Source organism: Prosopis cineraria, unplaced genomic scaffold (assembly GCF_029017545.1).
Source record: "Prosopis cineraria cultivar Desert tree isolate PC_DT_omini unplaced genomic scaffold, ASM2901754v1 PC12, whole genome shotgun sequence".
NCBI lineage: Eukaryota > Viridiplantae > Streptophyta > Magnoliopsida > Fabales > Fabaceae > Prosopis > Prosopis cineraria.
Genome location: NW_026555343.1, coordinates 36247217 through 36260459, shown reverse-complemented (window position 1 = coordinate 36260459; position 13243 = coordinate 36247217). Strand labels below are relative to the sequence as shown.

General features: G+C 27.7%; 1 protein-coding gene across 1 annotated transcript; it reads left to right on the top strand.

The window, feature by feature from the left end:
- Positions 1 to 5928: 5928 nt before the first annotated feature.
- Positions 5929 to 6592, top strand: LOC129289521 (MAPK kinase substrate protein At1g80180-like). The gene has a single exon (XM_054926299.1). It carries the CDS (start codon positions 5952 to 5954, stop codon positions 6306 to 6308), a length of 357 nt encoding a protein of 118 aa, XP_054782274.1. The 5' UTR covers positions 5929 to 5951; the 3' UTR covers positions 6309 to 6592.
- The last annotated feature ends 6651 nt before the right edge of the window (positions 6593 to 13243 follow it).

Sequence of the window (13243 nt, the reverse complement as noted above, 5' to 3'; positions counted from 1 at the left end):
TGACCGTGTAGATGAGCATTACACAGGGCACGACTACTCGCAAACATTGATAGAGATAGAGGCTATTTTAATTTGGGTTCTTTGTACACAGACAAGTTTAACACTATCATGATTGTGCGTGGGCAAACGTTTTTAAATTAGTCCCTATTTTGTGTTTTAGAACAAAACATGTGAAATTGAGAGGAAAAATAGAGAGAGACATGATTTTGCTCTGCTAGGGTATAGATTCTTGGACGCTTATAGGTGTTTTGAGCTTGGAGATACTTTGGGTAAATTTCTTGCCTCCCCTTTTCTCATTCTACCTAATTTTTTCTTGGATTTGATTATGATTTTTTTGTTAGGGCTTTCATGGGGGGTTTGAGATATAAATTTATGATGATTGTATCTAGTTACTGAGGTTGATAGGAGGGTAATATATGCTCTAGAACATTATTTTTATGATGAAATTTAAATTTGATGATTATGAGCAAAACCTTAACTACTATCATTAATATTTTGCTAAATTCAATTTTTAAAGGTGATTTAATTATAAGTTTATTTAGGTATAGAAACATGTTTATAAGGTTGTGAAATGATGATTTAAGGCTTGTGAACAAATTTGAGATTTGTAGGTATTTCTATGCAAATTTAAAGAATGAAAAGGATAAAATATTGATATTTGAAGTGATTTAGGAGTTAGTTATAATTTATTGGTGTTTGAGGATTGCAGAAAGAGGTGGTAGAACTTTGGTTAATGTACTAACATTAAATGAGTGTTGATGATGGGTTTAGAGACTTAGACTTTGTAACGTCCTAGAGAAATTAATCCCTAATTAGTTGAGTAGATAAAGTTAATTGAGTAAATTAATATGGTATGTGTTTATAGAGAGCTAATAGGTGCTATGAGTTGTGATTTCAACCTTAAGATTGAGTTCGAGCAAAGTTGGGCCACTTAGACATCAAAAAGTGAGGAAATAAAAGAAAAATAGCTCTATATTACATGCTGCAGCGCGTGCACGAGATGCCATAACACGCGAGCTATCAGAACATAGGAATCCCTTCTTTATACCACATGCCATGATACACGGTAACGAATCTACAGAAATAAGAGCGTATCATATGCAAAAAACAAAGAGGAAACAAAAGAGAAACTAAGAAAAAAAATGAAAGAGTTCTGTTGGGGCTTGCAAAACTAAAAGGTTAGGAGTAATCCTAAACAACGAAACATTGAGGTAAGGTTCTTAAACTCTTTCCCTCTCTTTCTCTTGCATTTTCTAAAATTTAAAAGGTAGGATTTAGTTGAAAAAAAATGATTTTAGACCCATAAAGACTATAGGTCTAAATCCATTGACTTAAAAAAAGTCAATGGCAATTGTCTAGATTATTTAAACTAACATTTATTGCTCTATGCATGTTTTAGTGGTTAAGGGCCATAAATACACAAAAATCCTCCATAAATGAGGAAAATGTAGTAACATATGTAACGTCCCAAATTTTAATCTCTTGATTAACTAAACTTAATTATAATAATTAAGTAAATTAATGTGATGTATGGTTAGAGAGATTTAATAACTAGTTTTGATTGTGTTTCAGCCCTAATTTTGGGTCTGGTGAGAAGTCGAGCCACCTAGGTATTGAAAAAAGAAGAAAACAAGGAAAGAGTATTTCTATGCTATATGCTGTGGCATAGAGTGTGTTCATCATGGCATAGTGTGCATCCTCTACAACACACAAACATAACTAATGCGAGAATGGGACATTTTTGTGTGACATTTCTTCTTCACCATAACATGACTGTAAAATTTTGCCCTATATTTAAGATCGGGGAGAGTATATATATGGCAAAAAGGGGATTTTATACTATGTTCTCTCTGTCCCAAATTATAATGTATTTTTATTACAAAATATTATATATCAATTAAAACTCATTAAATATACTTAACAATTTTATTTTTTTAAAATAAAAATATAAACTTTTAAGAATATCTCTCATTTAATATATTAAAAAGAGATGAGAATGGAAATCAAATAGAGAGAGAAATAATAATGTTAGAATTAGCTTATTTAATAAAATTTTAATTTTTTAAAGTATTTTATATTTTAAGTTGTAAAATCTCTTTCAAAAATATTTTATAATTTTGGAATAGACGGAGTATCATAATAGCGGCAACATCAATAATAGCATTTACGATGGAATTTTCAACCACAATACTCGCTCCTGTCCTAAATGTAAAAATTAGTTGGATATTTGTTTTTATGGCGGATAGCCCTTTATTTCTCATATTTATTATTTTTTTCCAAACTACTTCTATTGTTTTCTTGTATAATATACATATCCAAAATGAAAAACTAAAACTTATATATTTAGCTCTATATATTTAAAATACTTATTTTCAATTAAATAAAGGCATGTATATCTTTTATATATTATTTATTATATAAAAATTATTATTATTATTATTATTATTATTATTAACACATTAAAATTTATGTATCTTAATCTGATTTGATAAAAATATATTAAGTTTATAAAACTAAGTAGGTGAGTCTTGTCTATTACTGACTTATATAACATAATAATGATCTAAGTTACTAAAAGAAACTCAAGGGATCTGCAAGGTTTTATAGTGCTCATCGACCACATTTTAAAACAGGGGAACAGGATCCAACAAGAGAGAATAAACAAAAAATCTATGGTCAAGTTTTTTCCCTCTTTCTTTTAGTGCGGAGATAGAAAATAATATTTCAATTAGATAAATATTTGACTTTTTGTCTTGTTCGTATTTTGAAAGTTAAGATAGTACAAATACTAATTTGAAGAAGAACTTATTCCAACAAAATTCTTTATTCTTTTAAACTTTAATGAACAGGCTCTCAACAAATTTTAATGTTCGTATGATTTATTTATTTTTTTGATCCCCTTTTTCACTTTGACAACGCTCATTTTATCAATTCATTTGTTGGATATAATCAAACACATCTGATCTAACTGGAGAAAAAGAATACTAGAAAGAACAATTCAAACATGAATCAATATGTTCAATTATAGATTATCGTTGAGGATAAAATTGAACTGGATTCATCAATTTGAGCAGAAACTTGTTGAATTAGCCATGACTTTATTTATTTACCCTTGAAATTGGTTATTAGATCGATTGAGCATAAAATACTCATATAATACGATCTAATATTAATATATTATTAACGCCGGACAATTGTGTATACATTTATTTAAAGAACATTGCGGACCGTTGACAAAATAAAGGAATAGATCAGACTTCTAATATTAACTGAGTGGAAATTAAAATTAAATGTGCAAGATTCCTTCCACTTCTCATTGAAATAGTCTCGTATGAATTTAAATTCTTTAATTATATATGGATTCAGATGTAAAGCATGAGTGTTTGACATGGGAAAAGTTATGAGTAAACGTATATATATGATTGAAGTATGAATAGCAAAAAGTGTTGAAAAATGTTATTTTTTATTCCATCGTCTGGTATCCTGAAAAATATAGAGGTATTACCACATTTAGCATACACTAATATCCGAACTATTGTTGTGTGAAATTGTTATTATCATGCGTGTGCATATATATTTGCATGCATATTTATTTAATCTGAATATAAATTTTAAAACTCAAATTCAAGACTTCAATATAATTTGATTCAATTCTTTTGACCAAATGAATGAAGAGCACCTGGTATGGCTTACGATTATTGAGCATGATAAAGACATGCATGAATTGGTGCATTTTCTTGCGTTTATATTAATTGATGATGGTAAGGTCACAAGAAGTGGACAATTTCGTGGTGGACCTAACCCTCTTGCGCGTTCTTCCTTACCTGCTCTCAACTCCTCATCATTATCAATGTAATTATCTTTTAATTAGACTGGGTTAAATTATTAAAAAAACAATTTCTTTAATTTTTTATTTAATTACACATTATTCACGGATCGAGTCGAATAGGATTATATTAGTGATAAAATTCTCCTAATAAGTATTTAATATAAATGCATATTCAAGATTCGAATTTGAAATCATCAAGTTTAAGCTAGCACAACCTTTTATTGATTAAACCACTTGCTCGTTGATTAAAAAAAAAAGGTTATTCAACACTTTAAATTGAATAGTATTTTTACCAATTATGTGTTGTTTTAATATACATTATTCCAGTTAAGTCACCCAAATTATTCAACTCGTGTCACATAAATGGCATTTATAGAAATTTATTTTATTCTATTTATTACGACATATAACATATGCACATACTAATGAGAAGTATCTGTATATTAAGATAGGGCAAAATTAGTTATGTTGGTGGAATTTATTCTTATATAATGAGAATTTATCAAATAAGAACAAAATCTTTTTTAAAACAATTATAGGAATTTCAATTGCAAAAATGTTGAATATATTAGTTAAATTAGGATTGAGTGAACATATAATATAACTAAAGTGAGCGTAAGTGTAACGACAATCTTATTACTTGAATAAGTAGTTAGAGATTTAAATCAACTTTTGTGTATGTAGCAATTTAATTAAAAATAATATTTTATATTCCATCATTTGGTCGAGCATATTTATGTACTGCAATTACATATCCTTTTAGCTTAACCGAGTGTAAGATTCTGTCTTTTTCTAAAAGTAAGAAAATTATTGAGGAAAATTTTCCTTTAACCTTTGATTTTTGATGTTAGTCAAATTAATCAATATCAAACCGACATCAACTTGAAACTTCGGAATCATGATTTTCGTTTATTAATTAATTGAATTGAATATTTTTGAATGAATGTTATACAAGTAAGTGTGTGTGTGCGTGTGTGCTGTGGAAATATTTGTGAGATTGCTTGGTTGAATAGAATGGGTAGCTATGGAGGAGTATGATTAAAGATTTAATTATGATAAGATAGAAAAGGCCAGAATGGATTACCTGGTTTGGATCATTATCCCCACAATATCTCAATTCTTTTTGTTGGATTTATTATTTTCTTGAATTTTTTTCTTAATTCAATATACATAGGCATACAAATTTCTGTGTAGTTTCACACGTGGCATTCAGCGCTTGTCACGCCATGAAATTGCGCAGCTCTTATGAGGAGGAACTCTAAATCCACGTTTTTGCCATGTACATTCTCTGTTAAAAAAATATAAAATATTTTTAATTAAATTTATTTTAATAAAATAATTATTACTTTTTAATCATATCTTTTATATTTATTCTAATTAAACAGCTTATAATAAATATAAAATTATTATTAATAGAAGTACTTTTGAAAAAATGTCAATGATTATATATCAAGAAATTAAAAATGTCATATATTTTTTAAACATCTAACTCCTCAAAAAATATTTTATATTTTTAAATAGAGGGGTATTATTTTACTGATTATTTTTTTTTATATTAAATTGTCAGCTAAATTTTTTTACCTAAACTAAAAATGTCTGAATCCCAGCCTTTACACACACATATAAATGTAGCAATTTAATTAAAAAAATTAACTTTTTACTTTGTCCTCAATATTTCAAGAGATAACATTTACTATCAACAAAGTTTATTTTTTATGCTATAAAATTTTTATCTTGGAACATAAGATACAATTTTATAAACGATGACCAATGTTTTTTTCTTTTTGGCAATGTTTGAGATTATTGATTATTCTAGTAATATAAATAATTTAAAAAATTAATCAAAACAAATAGCTTAAATAATATATAAGCCGCTAATGCAACCAAAAATAAATTATAATAGAAGAAACAATCCCTTAAAGATGCTGACTAGAGGTTGGCGTGATGACATTTCCTCCTTATATTGTCACTATAAGTTTATTATATTTATTATAGAATATTGTAAGTAGAAATCATAAAAGTCATACATGCACACAGTGATATATTCGCATAACTACTTTATATATATACATATATAGAGTATTAGATATAGAAAGATCCAGAGAGAGAGAGAGAGAGAGCCATGGCTGGTCTTCAAAGATCTGCGGTATCATTCAGAAGGCAAGGTTCATCTGGGCTTGTTTGGGACGACAAATTCTTATCAGGCGAATTGAACCAAGTGAACCAGAAGGAGGATAATAATGATCAAGACCATCACAAGTCTGAAATTAAAGACCTTAAAGTAGCCGTCGACAGATCATCCAAGACCATCCAGAGAAGCCGTTCAAACGGTGGCTACCGCACCGGAAAGGTGGCTCCGGCTATCGAGCCGCCGTCTCCCAAGCTCTCTGCATGTGGGTTTTGCAGCGCGTTTGGAAAGTCCGGCGGGGATAGGGGTCAACGGAAGAGGAGAAAGCCAGCGAAACCGAGATCAAGGTAATTATGATTACATATTTTCTGGATTTACCGGCGGCCGGAGGTGGGATATTCCGTCGGAGTGAGAAAAACAAGTACGAATGTTATGTTTAGTTTAGTGATTTTCTCTTTCTAAGTTAATAGTTAGAAGGTAGAAGTGGTTTTGTTTGATCGATGTTGGTTGGACTTGGACGTATGTGATTATATTATATGTTAATATTTTTGGGGTTGAAGAATTTTTATTTTAATTTTTGTACAGAGAGAAAAAAAAATTCTCAAAATGGAATATTTCTCATGATTATGCTTGCCTTTGATGGATTTTTACTGATTGCCGTCTGAGTTTTTCTGTGCAGCTTCATACGATTATGTTTGCTTTTAAGGTTGTTTTGGGGATAATCATAACAGTTACCGAATGAATTTTTTGTTTCTACTAATGGTTATTTAACGCTATTTAACTTTTCAAAAAACAACTGATGTGATGATTCTGTAACAACGCATTGTAACAATGACAATTTAAGACCTTATAAAAAAAAAAAGGTGTAAATGAAGACTTTGAGTTATAAATTCTTGATATTTTAATTATAAAAGGTTTCTGATATTTTTTAAGGAACTTTATTTGTCATTTTCCTTATATTTATGGGGCGTTATATATGATTTATTTACCACGATGCCATGACAATAAAAAGGACATGGGATTGAAACTCGAAAGCCAATAAAAGAAGTTGCAATAATTTGAATTCTAATTAAAGGCTTTGTTATGATATTTTAATTTATACAATTAAAAATTAGTTGGGATATTTATTCACCAAACATTAACCAGGGAAGATTGTAAGACAATTAAAACACGGAATAAGAATATGGAATCTTCCAGATTGGATTCGAAACAGGTTCTTCGTTGATTATTGTTTAAATTCTCGTCACCTCCTCTTTTATTTTAATTTTGCATTAAAATTATTAAATATTTTAAATTATGAAAAACAATCTAAATGTAATTAAATGTGTGCATAAGTTACATTTGTTACTCACAGCACGATGAATTATGGTCCGAATCTGCGTGAGAAGAGAATATATACGTTTCTAGCGTGTTTGATAATAAAAACATACTACTTTCATTTCAATTTATAAAATATTTTTAAACAAATGTATCAATAAAGCTTCTTATATATAATTTATAATTTTAGTTTTTTAAAATAAAAACATGAATTTTAAAAATACCTTTTCTTTAACACTCCATTTAAAAAAAATATTAAAGAGAAAGAAAATATGAAAAAGATAATATTAAAAAAATATCATTAATAAAATTTTATTTTTATTAAAATATCTTATGTTTTATATCAAATCTCCTCTAAAATATTTTATAATTTAAAATGAATATAATATTTTTTATAATGAAAATGAGATATGTACTTAAAAAATGGGATAAATGTATTTCTCATTTTTTTTTAAAATTTTTTTTCACCAACCAAACATTACTTTAGTATCTAATTATATCTAGAAAATAATTCCTTTTAACAGGAGAAAACATATATTGTTGATGGAAAAAAAAATTGGGGGAGGAGGTGACTCTCCATATACGTAAGTAAAAAAATATATTTTTATGCTATGTTTGAATGTATAAAATTTAAATTTGAATTAAATGTCTCTCGTTTGGATATTTAAATGTTTATGAATTTGAATTTAGTCTAAATTCAAATATATATTTTATTATAATTTTTAAATAGTTTTAAATTCTTTGAAGATGTAAGTTATTTGAAATTTGAGCTACACTAACCTTTTTGTTTCTTTCCGCGTATTTACTATGGATACTTTTATTATTTTTGTATTTACTTTCAAATTTTAGCTGTTTTTTCTCTTTTTTTACTTTTAAAATTTTTTACACTATCCAAACAAAAACTTTGGGAGAACCTTACTTAGGGCTCCATAACACATAATTTTACATTTAAACTCAATATAATTTAAAAACTCTCTGCAGACCCATAAATAAAAATATGTTTTAACCAAAAAAAAAAAGATGAGTTAGCCCTTAGACATTTTAATGTCAATTATAAGATATTATGTTGTGCATTCATGAATATTTTGTCGTTCATTCATTTTGTTCAACTTGTAGTCTTGTACATTTCAAGTAAAATAATTTTCACCAGACCAATTATACATTACAAGGCATTGTATTATGCATTCATGGACATATATTGTTTTTTCATTCTATGCAACATGTAAATTTCAAGTTAAACTATTTTTACTAGACCAATAGCATATTACAGGATATTATCTTGAGAATTTATGAACATTATATTATGCATTTATCGAGAGAGAGGAAAAATATATTTTTTATTAAAACATATTTTCACTTAATGCCTTTGAGCTTGCATAGATTTTTCAGATTGTATTATGCCCTAAATGTAAATTTTTGTGTTTTGGGACCTTATGTGAGATTCTCCCAAAAAAATTTTAAATCTATGATTTTTAAATCTAAAATTTAAATTCAAATCCATCGTCTCAAACATTCCCTTATGTATTTTATTTTAAATATAATAGATTGGTAAAAAAAAAATGTAAGATTTAGGTACTTAAGTCTTATATATTTAATATACTTTTATTTAATCAAATCAAAATAAATGAATTTTAATGTATTAATAATATTAGCAAAAAAATTGTTATAAAATAAATAATATATAAAAATTTTAACAAACACCTTAAATATATATACATATATATATATAAAGAGGTTGAAACAGATAGAGGTTGGTCAATAAATTTGTTCGTAAAGTATTCGCCAAAAAAAACAAAAGAAGATTGATAAATTAAAAGAATTTGTGGGCCATGTTGTCTCGCATGCCGCAAAATTGGACCACCGGCCTTCTCCTTCCATTTAATTAAAGCCCATCGTTGTTATTGGAAAATATATAAAAAAAAAGTTTTTTTTAAACTTTTCCGTACGTTGATTATAAAAAATTCAGTCAAACTCCTGTATCATTAAAAAAAAACGGAAATATTTTTGTGAAAGAATGACACAAAAGGACCATTGAAAAAAGATTGATCATTTTAAAGGATAGTAAATTTTTCAAACAGCAGAGAATGACCAAAATTTAAAAAAAGAAATAAACAGACGAGAGTACCCTTACGCACATATAGCTCAATTGCATATTGAGGATGAGTTGCCAGCTTAAAAAGTTAAGTTATGTATCTTGGAAGAACAGTTGCAAATGATTCATAAATTATGAAAGAATTGTAAATCTTGAAAGTTCAATTATAAATAGCGAAAGCTTAGTTATAAATTCGAGTGCTTGTAAATTATAAAAGTTTCTTAATTCCCAACAGTTCAATTGTAAAAGAAAAATCCAAAGGTCTCCGTGGCTTTCAAGATTCTCAAAATTTATAACTTATTCACAACTGAATTCGATGTCAAGTGCATTACGGTATTTTGGTTCATTTACTTAAAAAATCAGTCCTTCGATGTAATTTGAACATTCATAATATTTTAAAGGTAATTAATTTATTTTGATAGATCTTATGTATTATTCTCTTTAATTTAATTTATTATTGTAAAAAACTTGTGGGATAATTATTTGGAACTTTTTTTGGGCTAGTATTTGGAACTTACGTTAAGCACACATAAAATGTTCTTTAATACCTATACGCACAAGCCTCAGGCTTTTATTTTTTTTTTTGGCACACAAAACAAGGCTTAGTCTTTAGATATTATGGTTTGTACATGCATTATTATTTATTAATTCATTAATTACTACGATTAATTATAGTTGAAAAATGTCCTAGCCACCACTCAATCACTTAAAAAATAAGTCTCAATAAATAATTAACATAAAATATAAAAATCTATAAAAAATCACACCATTCATAAGTCTTATACGGTACAGTTTATTTTCATCTCTGTCTACAATTTTTACACATTTATTCAAAATTTTTAATGCAAGATAAATATATCTAGTTATAGTTAGGACCCATTCTTACCCCTAACCTACTCAAAACTGCATTATTTTTTTGTTGATAAAAGGATTATAAAAGAAAATTCCAGAAACTATGCTAGAAGCCCCATTAATCATCAAAGAAATCTTACCTTTCATCACAAGTTTGAGAAAGGCTCTTGTTACCAAAAACACTAAAATTTAGAAGAAAGGTTGTAATCATTTGGGTCCATTTAAATTTCAGATCGATAAGCATCCATTTGCTTTTGTAATCCTTATCTTCTGACTTATCATTTGCAACTAACTTTCTTTAATATTATTATTGATCTTTAAAAAAAAAAAAGATAAGCTTCCATTTGCTAGAGCTGAGATTTCAGTTTGAGCTTTCAAACAACTTTTTGCGACTTGGAAGAGCAATAATCATACCATATGATAAAGCTGTCAATTATGATCAGCTCTGGAGTGGATTGGTCTTATTAAACCCGATTACATCTTAATACTGTACTTTGGCCAACTCAGCCCTGGCCTTCAAGAGTTTGATTTGGGTGCTCATCACAGTGATGAGCACCATGGTACTCATCACTGTGATGACATCTGAACCATCCAGATTTTGATCTGGATAGTCCATATTTAAAGAATTATTATATATTTTTATTTTTTATTTATTAAAATAAAAATATATAAAAATTATAAAATAATTTTAATAAATTTTTTATTTTTAATATGGTCTAGATTTAATTTAGAGGGTCCAATTTAATATTAAAATTTTTATAATTGATATATATTGACTATCCAGATGTACTCTGCACAGGCTAAATTAATTGTTAATCTGGCCTGTGCATAGTACATCTAGATAGTCAATATATATCAATTATAAAAAATTTTAGTATTAAATTGGACCCTCTAAATTAAATCTAGACCATATTAAAAGTAAAAAATTTATTAAATTTATTTTATAATTTTTATATATTTTTATTTTAATAAATATAATGTATAATAATGTTTGAAATCTGGACCATCCAAATCAAAATTTGGATGGTCCAGATCTCACCACAATGATGAGCACCCAAACTCGTTCCGGCCTTCAACCTCAACCCTATTTTTTTTGTTTTTTTTAATTTAAAAATTTTAAAAATATATTTAAAATCACAAAAAAGTTATTACATGTACCATTAAATTTTAAAAAATAAATTTAAGACAATCCACACAACAATAAATTTAAGTCTAATAAAAAAAATATCAACATTACAAAATCAACAACAATAACAATTAAATTTTGTTAGCATTATTGTCATTAATATTAATATAATTTAATTCTTCTTCTTAAGTTGAAGCCTCGAGGATCGATTGAAAGGAAAATGAATGATAACATGATAGTCAAATGACATGAAACTAGGGTTTTATACTTTTAATGGTATTTAATTTTTTCTTATTAAAATTAAAAAAATATATGTATAAGGGCTTAGAGCTGGCCCTTTTCTTTTAAGCCTAATTTATCATTTTATACATAAAAATAATAGCTTGACTCTCTTTTTTCGGGATTAAAAGGGCCACTCTTGCTTTACCATTTGGCGTTACTTAAAACTATATCATCTTGAAGCAAATAGATATATTCATATGTTTACTCACCAGATATCCAGCTACAATTACAATTTTACAATCGTCAATTATCTATTTCAAAGATACTTAAATCTCATAAATTATGACATGACATATTCTTCTTTATCTTTTTGCATGATTGTTCGTAGAGCTTTGAATTGAAAAGAACTAATATTATCCACATATGCTCTCTTCTCAAGAATAAAGCATCACTATCTTTAAATCGTGATGATCTTAACTACATCGACCTCTTGAATCTTGATGAGCTAAGTAACCATATAGTGAACCAATAAGGAAGGCGAAAGAGTGTTTGGGAGAATGTAACTTGTATTACGCAATTTCTCAACTATTCAATGTTTACCAACGAGAAGAGTTGGAGGAATTTATAAATCTTCAAGACTCTATAACCTTCCTATCTCTTCATGGATGCTAGAATTTTCTCCTAATATATTTATAAATAATTTCTCTAAATATTTATGCCGACTCTTCTGGAAGGTAATATCCCTAAAATTCTCTTTAGTTTTTTGTTATAAAAAAAATTATCCCTAACTTAGGGCTTTTTCATAAAAACGGAAACACACGCCTATGCACACATTCATTGATTGCTCATTCTGAAATTCAAAACCACAAAGTCGATCTCCTTTTAATAAAGAAGTGTTTTGATACCATTAGGCCAAGAGGCCTTCGACTATGGAATTCTCTTTCCTCATTATTAAACGTTTCCCAAATGTTGCATCTCTATCCCTTCTTCTTTTGTATTCCTTTTTCTCATTCCCATTTATACCAAAATCATATTTTCTTCATCTCCATCTTCATTATTCTATTAAAATTATTTCCTCTATACCAAACAGGGCCTTTTATTTGTGTTGTGTTGCGTGTAAGGACGGTAGCTTGGTTGAATTAAAGATCAGTTGAATGAATTAGAGGAATGAGTCAAAGAAGAAGTGGGTGGATACTCATTTATGAAACAAAAGAAAAGGGCAAATTATAGGAAAATGTAACCTCCTTCTAACAACAATATTAATAACACCACCACCTAATCCAAAAAAAAAAATTCCATATAATTAATTAAAAATAAAATTGCCCAATCCCTTCGTATTCCCAAACAACATGTGCATGCATATCCTCTAATTTTAATACAAAGCCATGACCATGATCTTTTCTTTAATATCAATAATTTATTTTTTCTGTCCAAGTATCCATAAGTACAAACCAGGTACAAAAGTAATAACTAGGATGGGGAAACCCCTTTATTTTGTTTCGCCTTAATCAACCCATGTATTTTTCAGACATAGAAGCCTAAAAAATGCAATGTGATAATGTATATAATTAGTGGGCAGGAGAAAGATTAGGAGAAAATTACTCTTCCCCAATTTTTTTTTAAAAATTCCATCAGTTAGTATCTTGGAAAACTAGGGAGCATTACCACCTCCTCTAT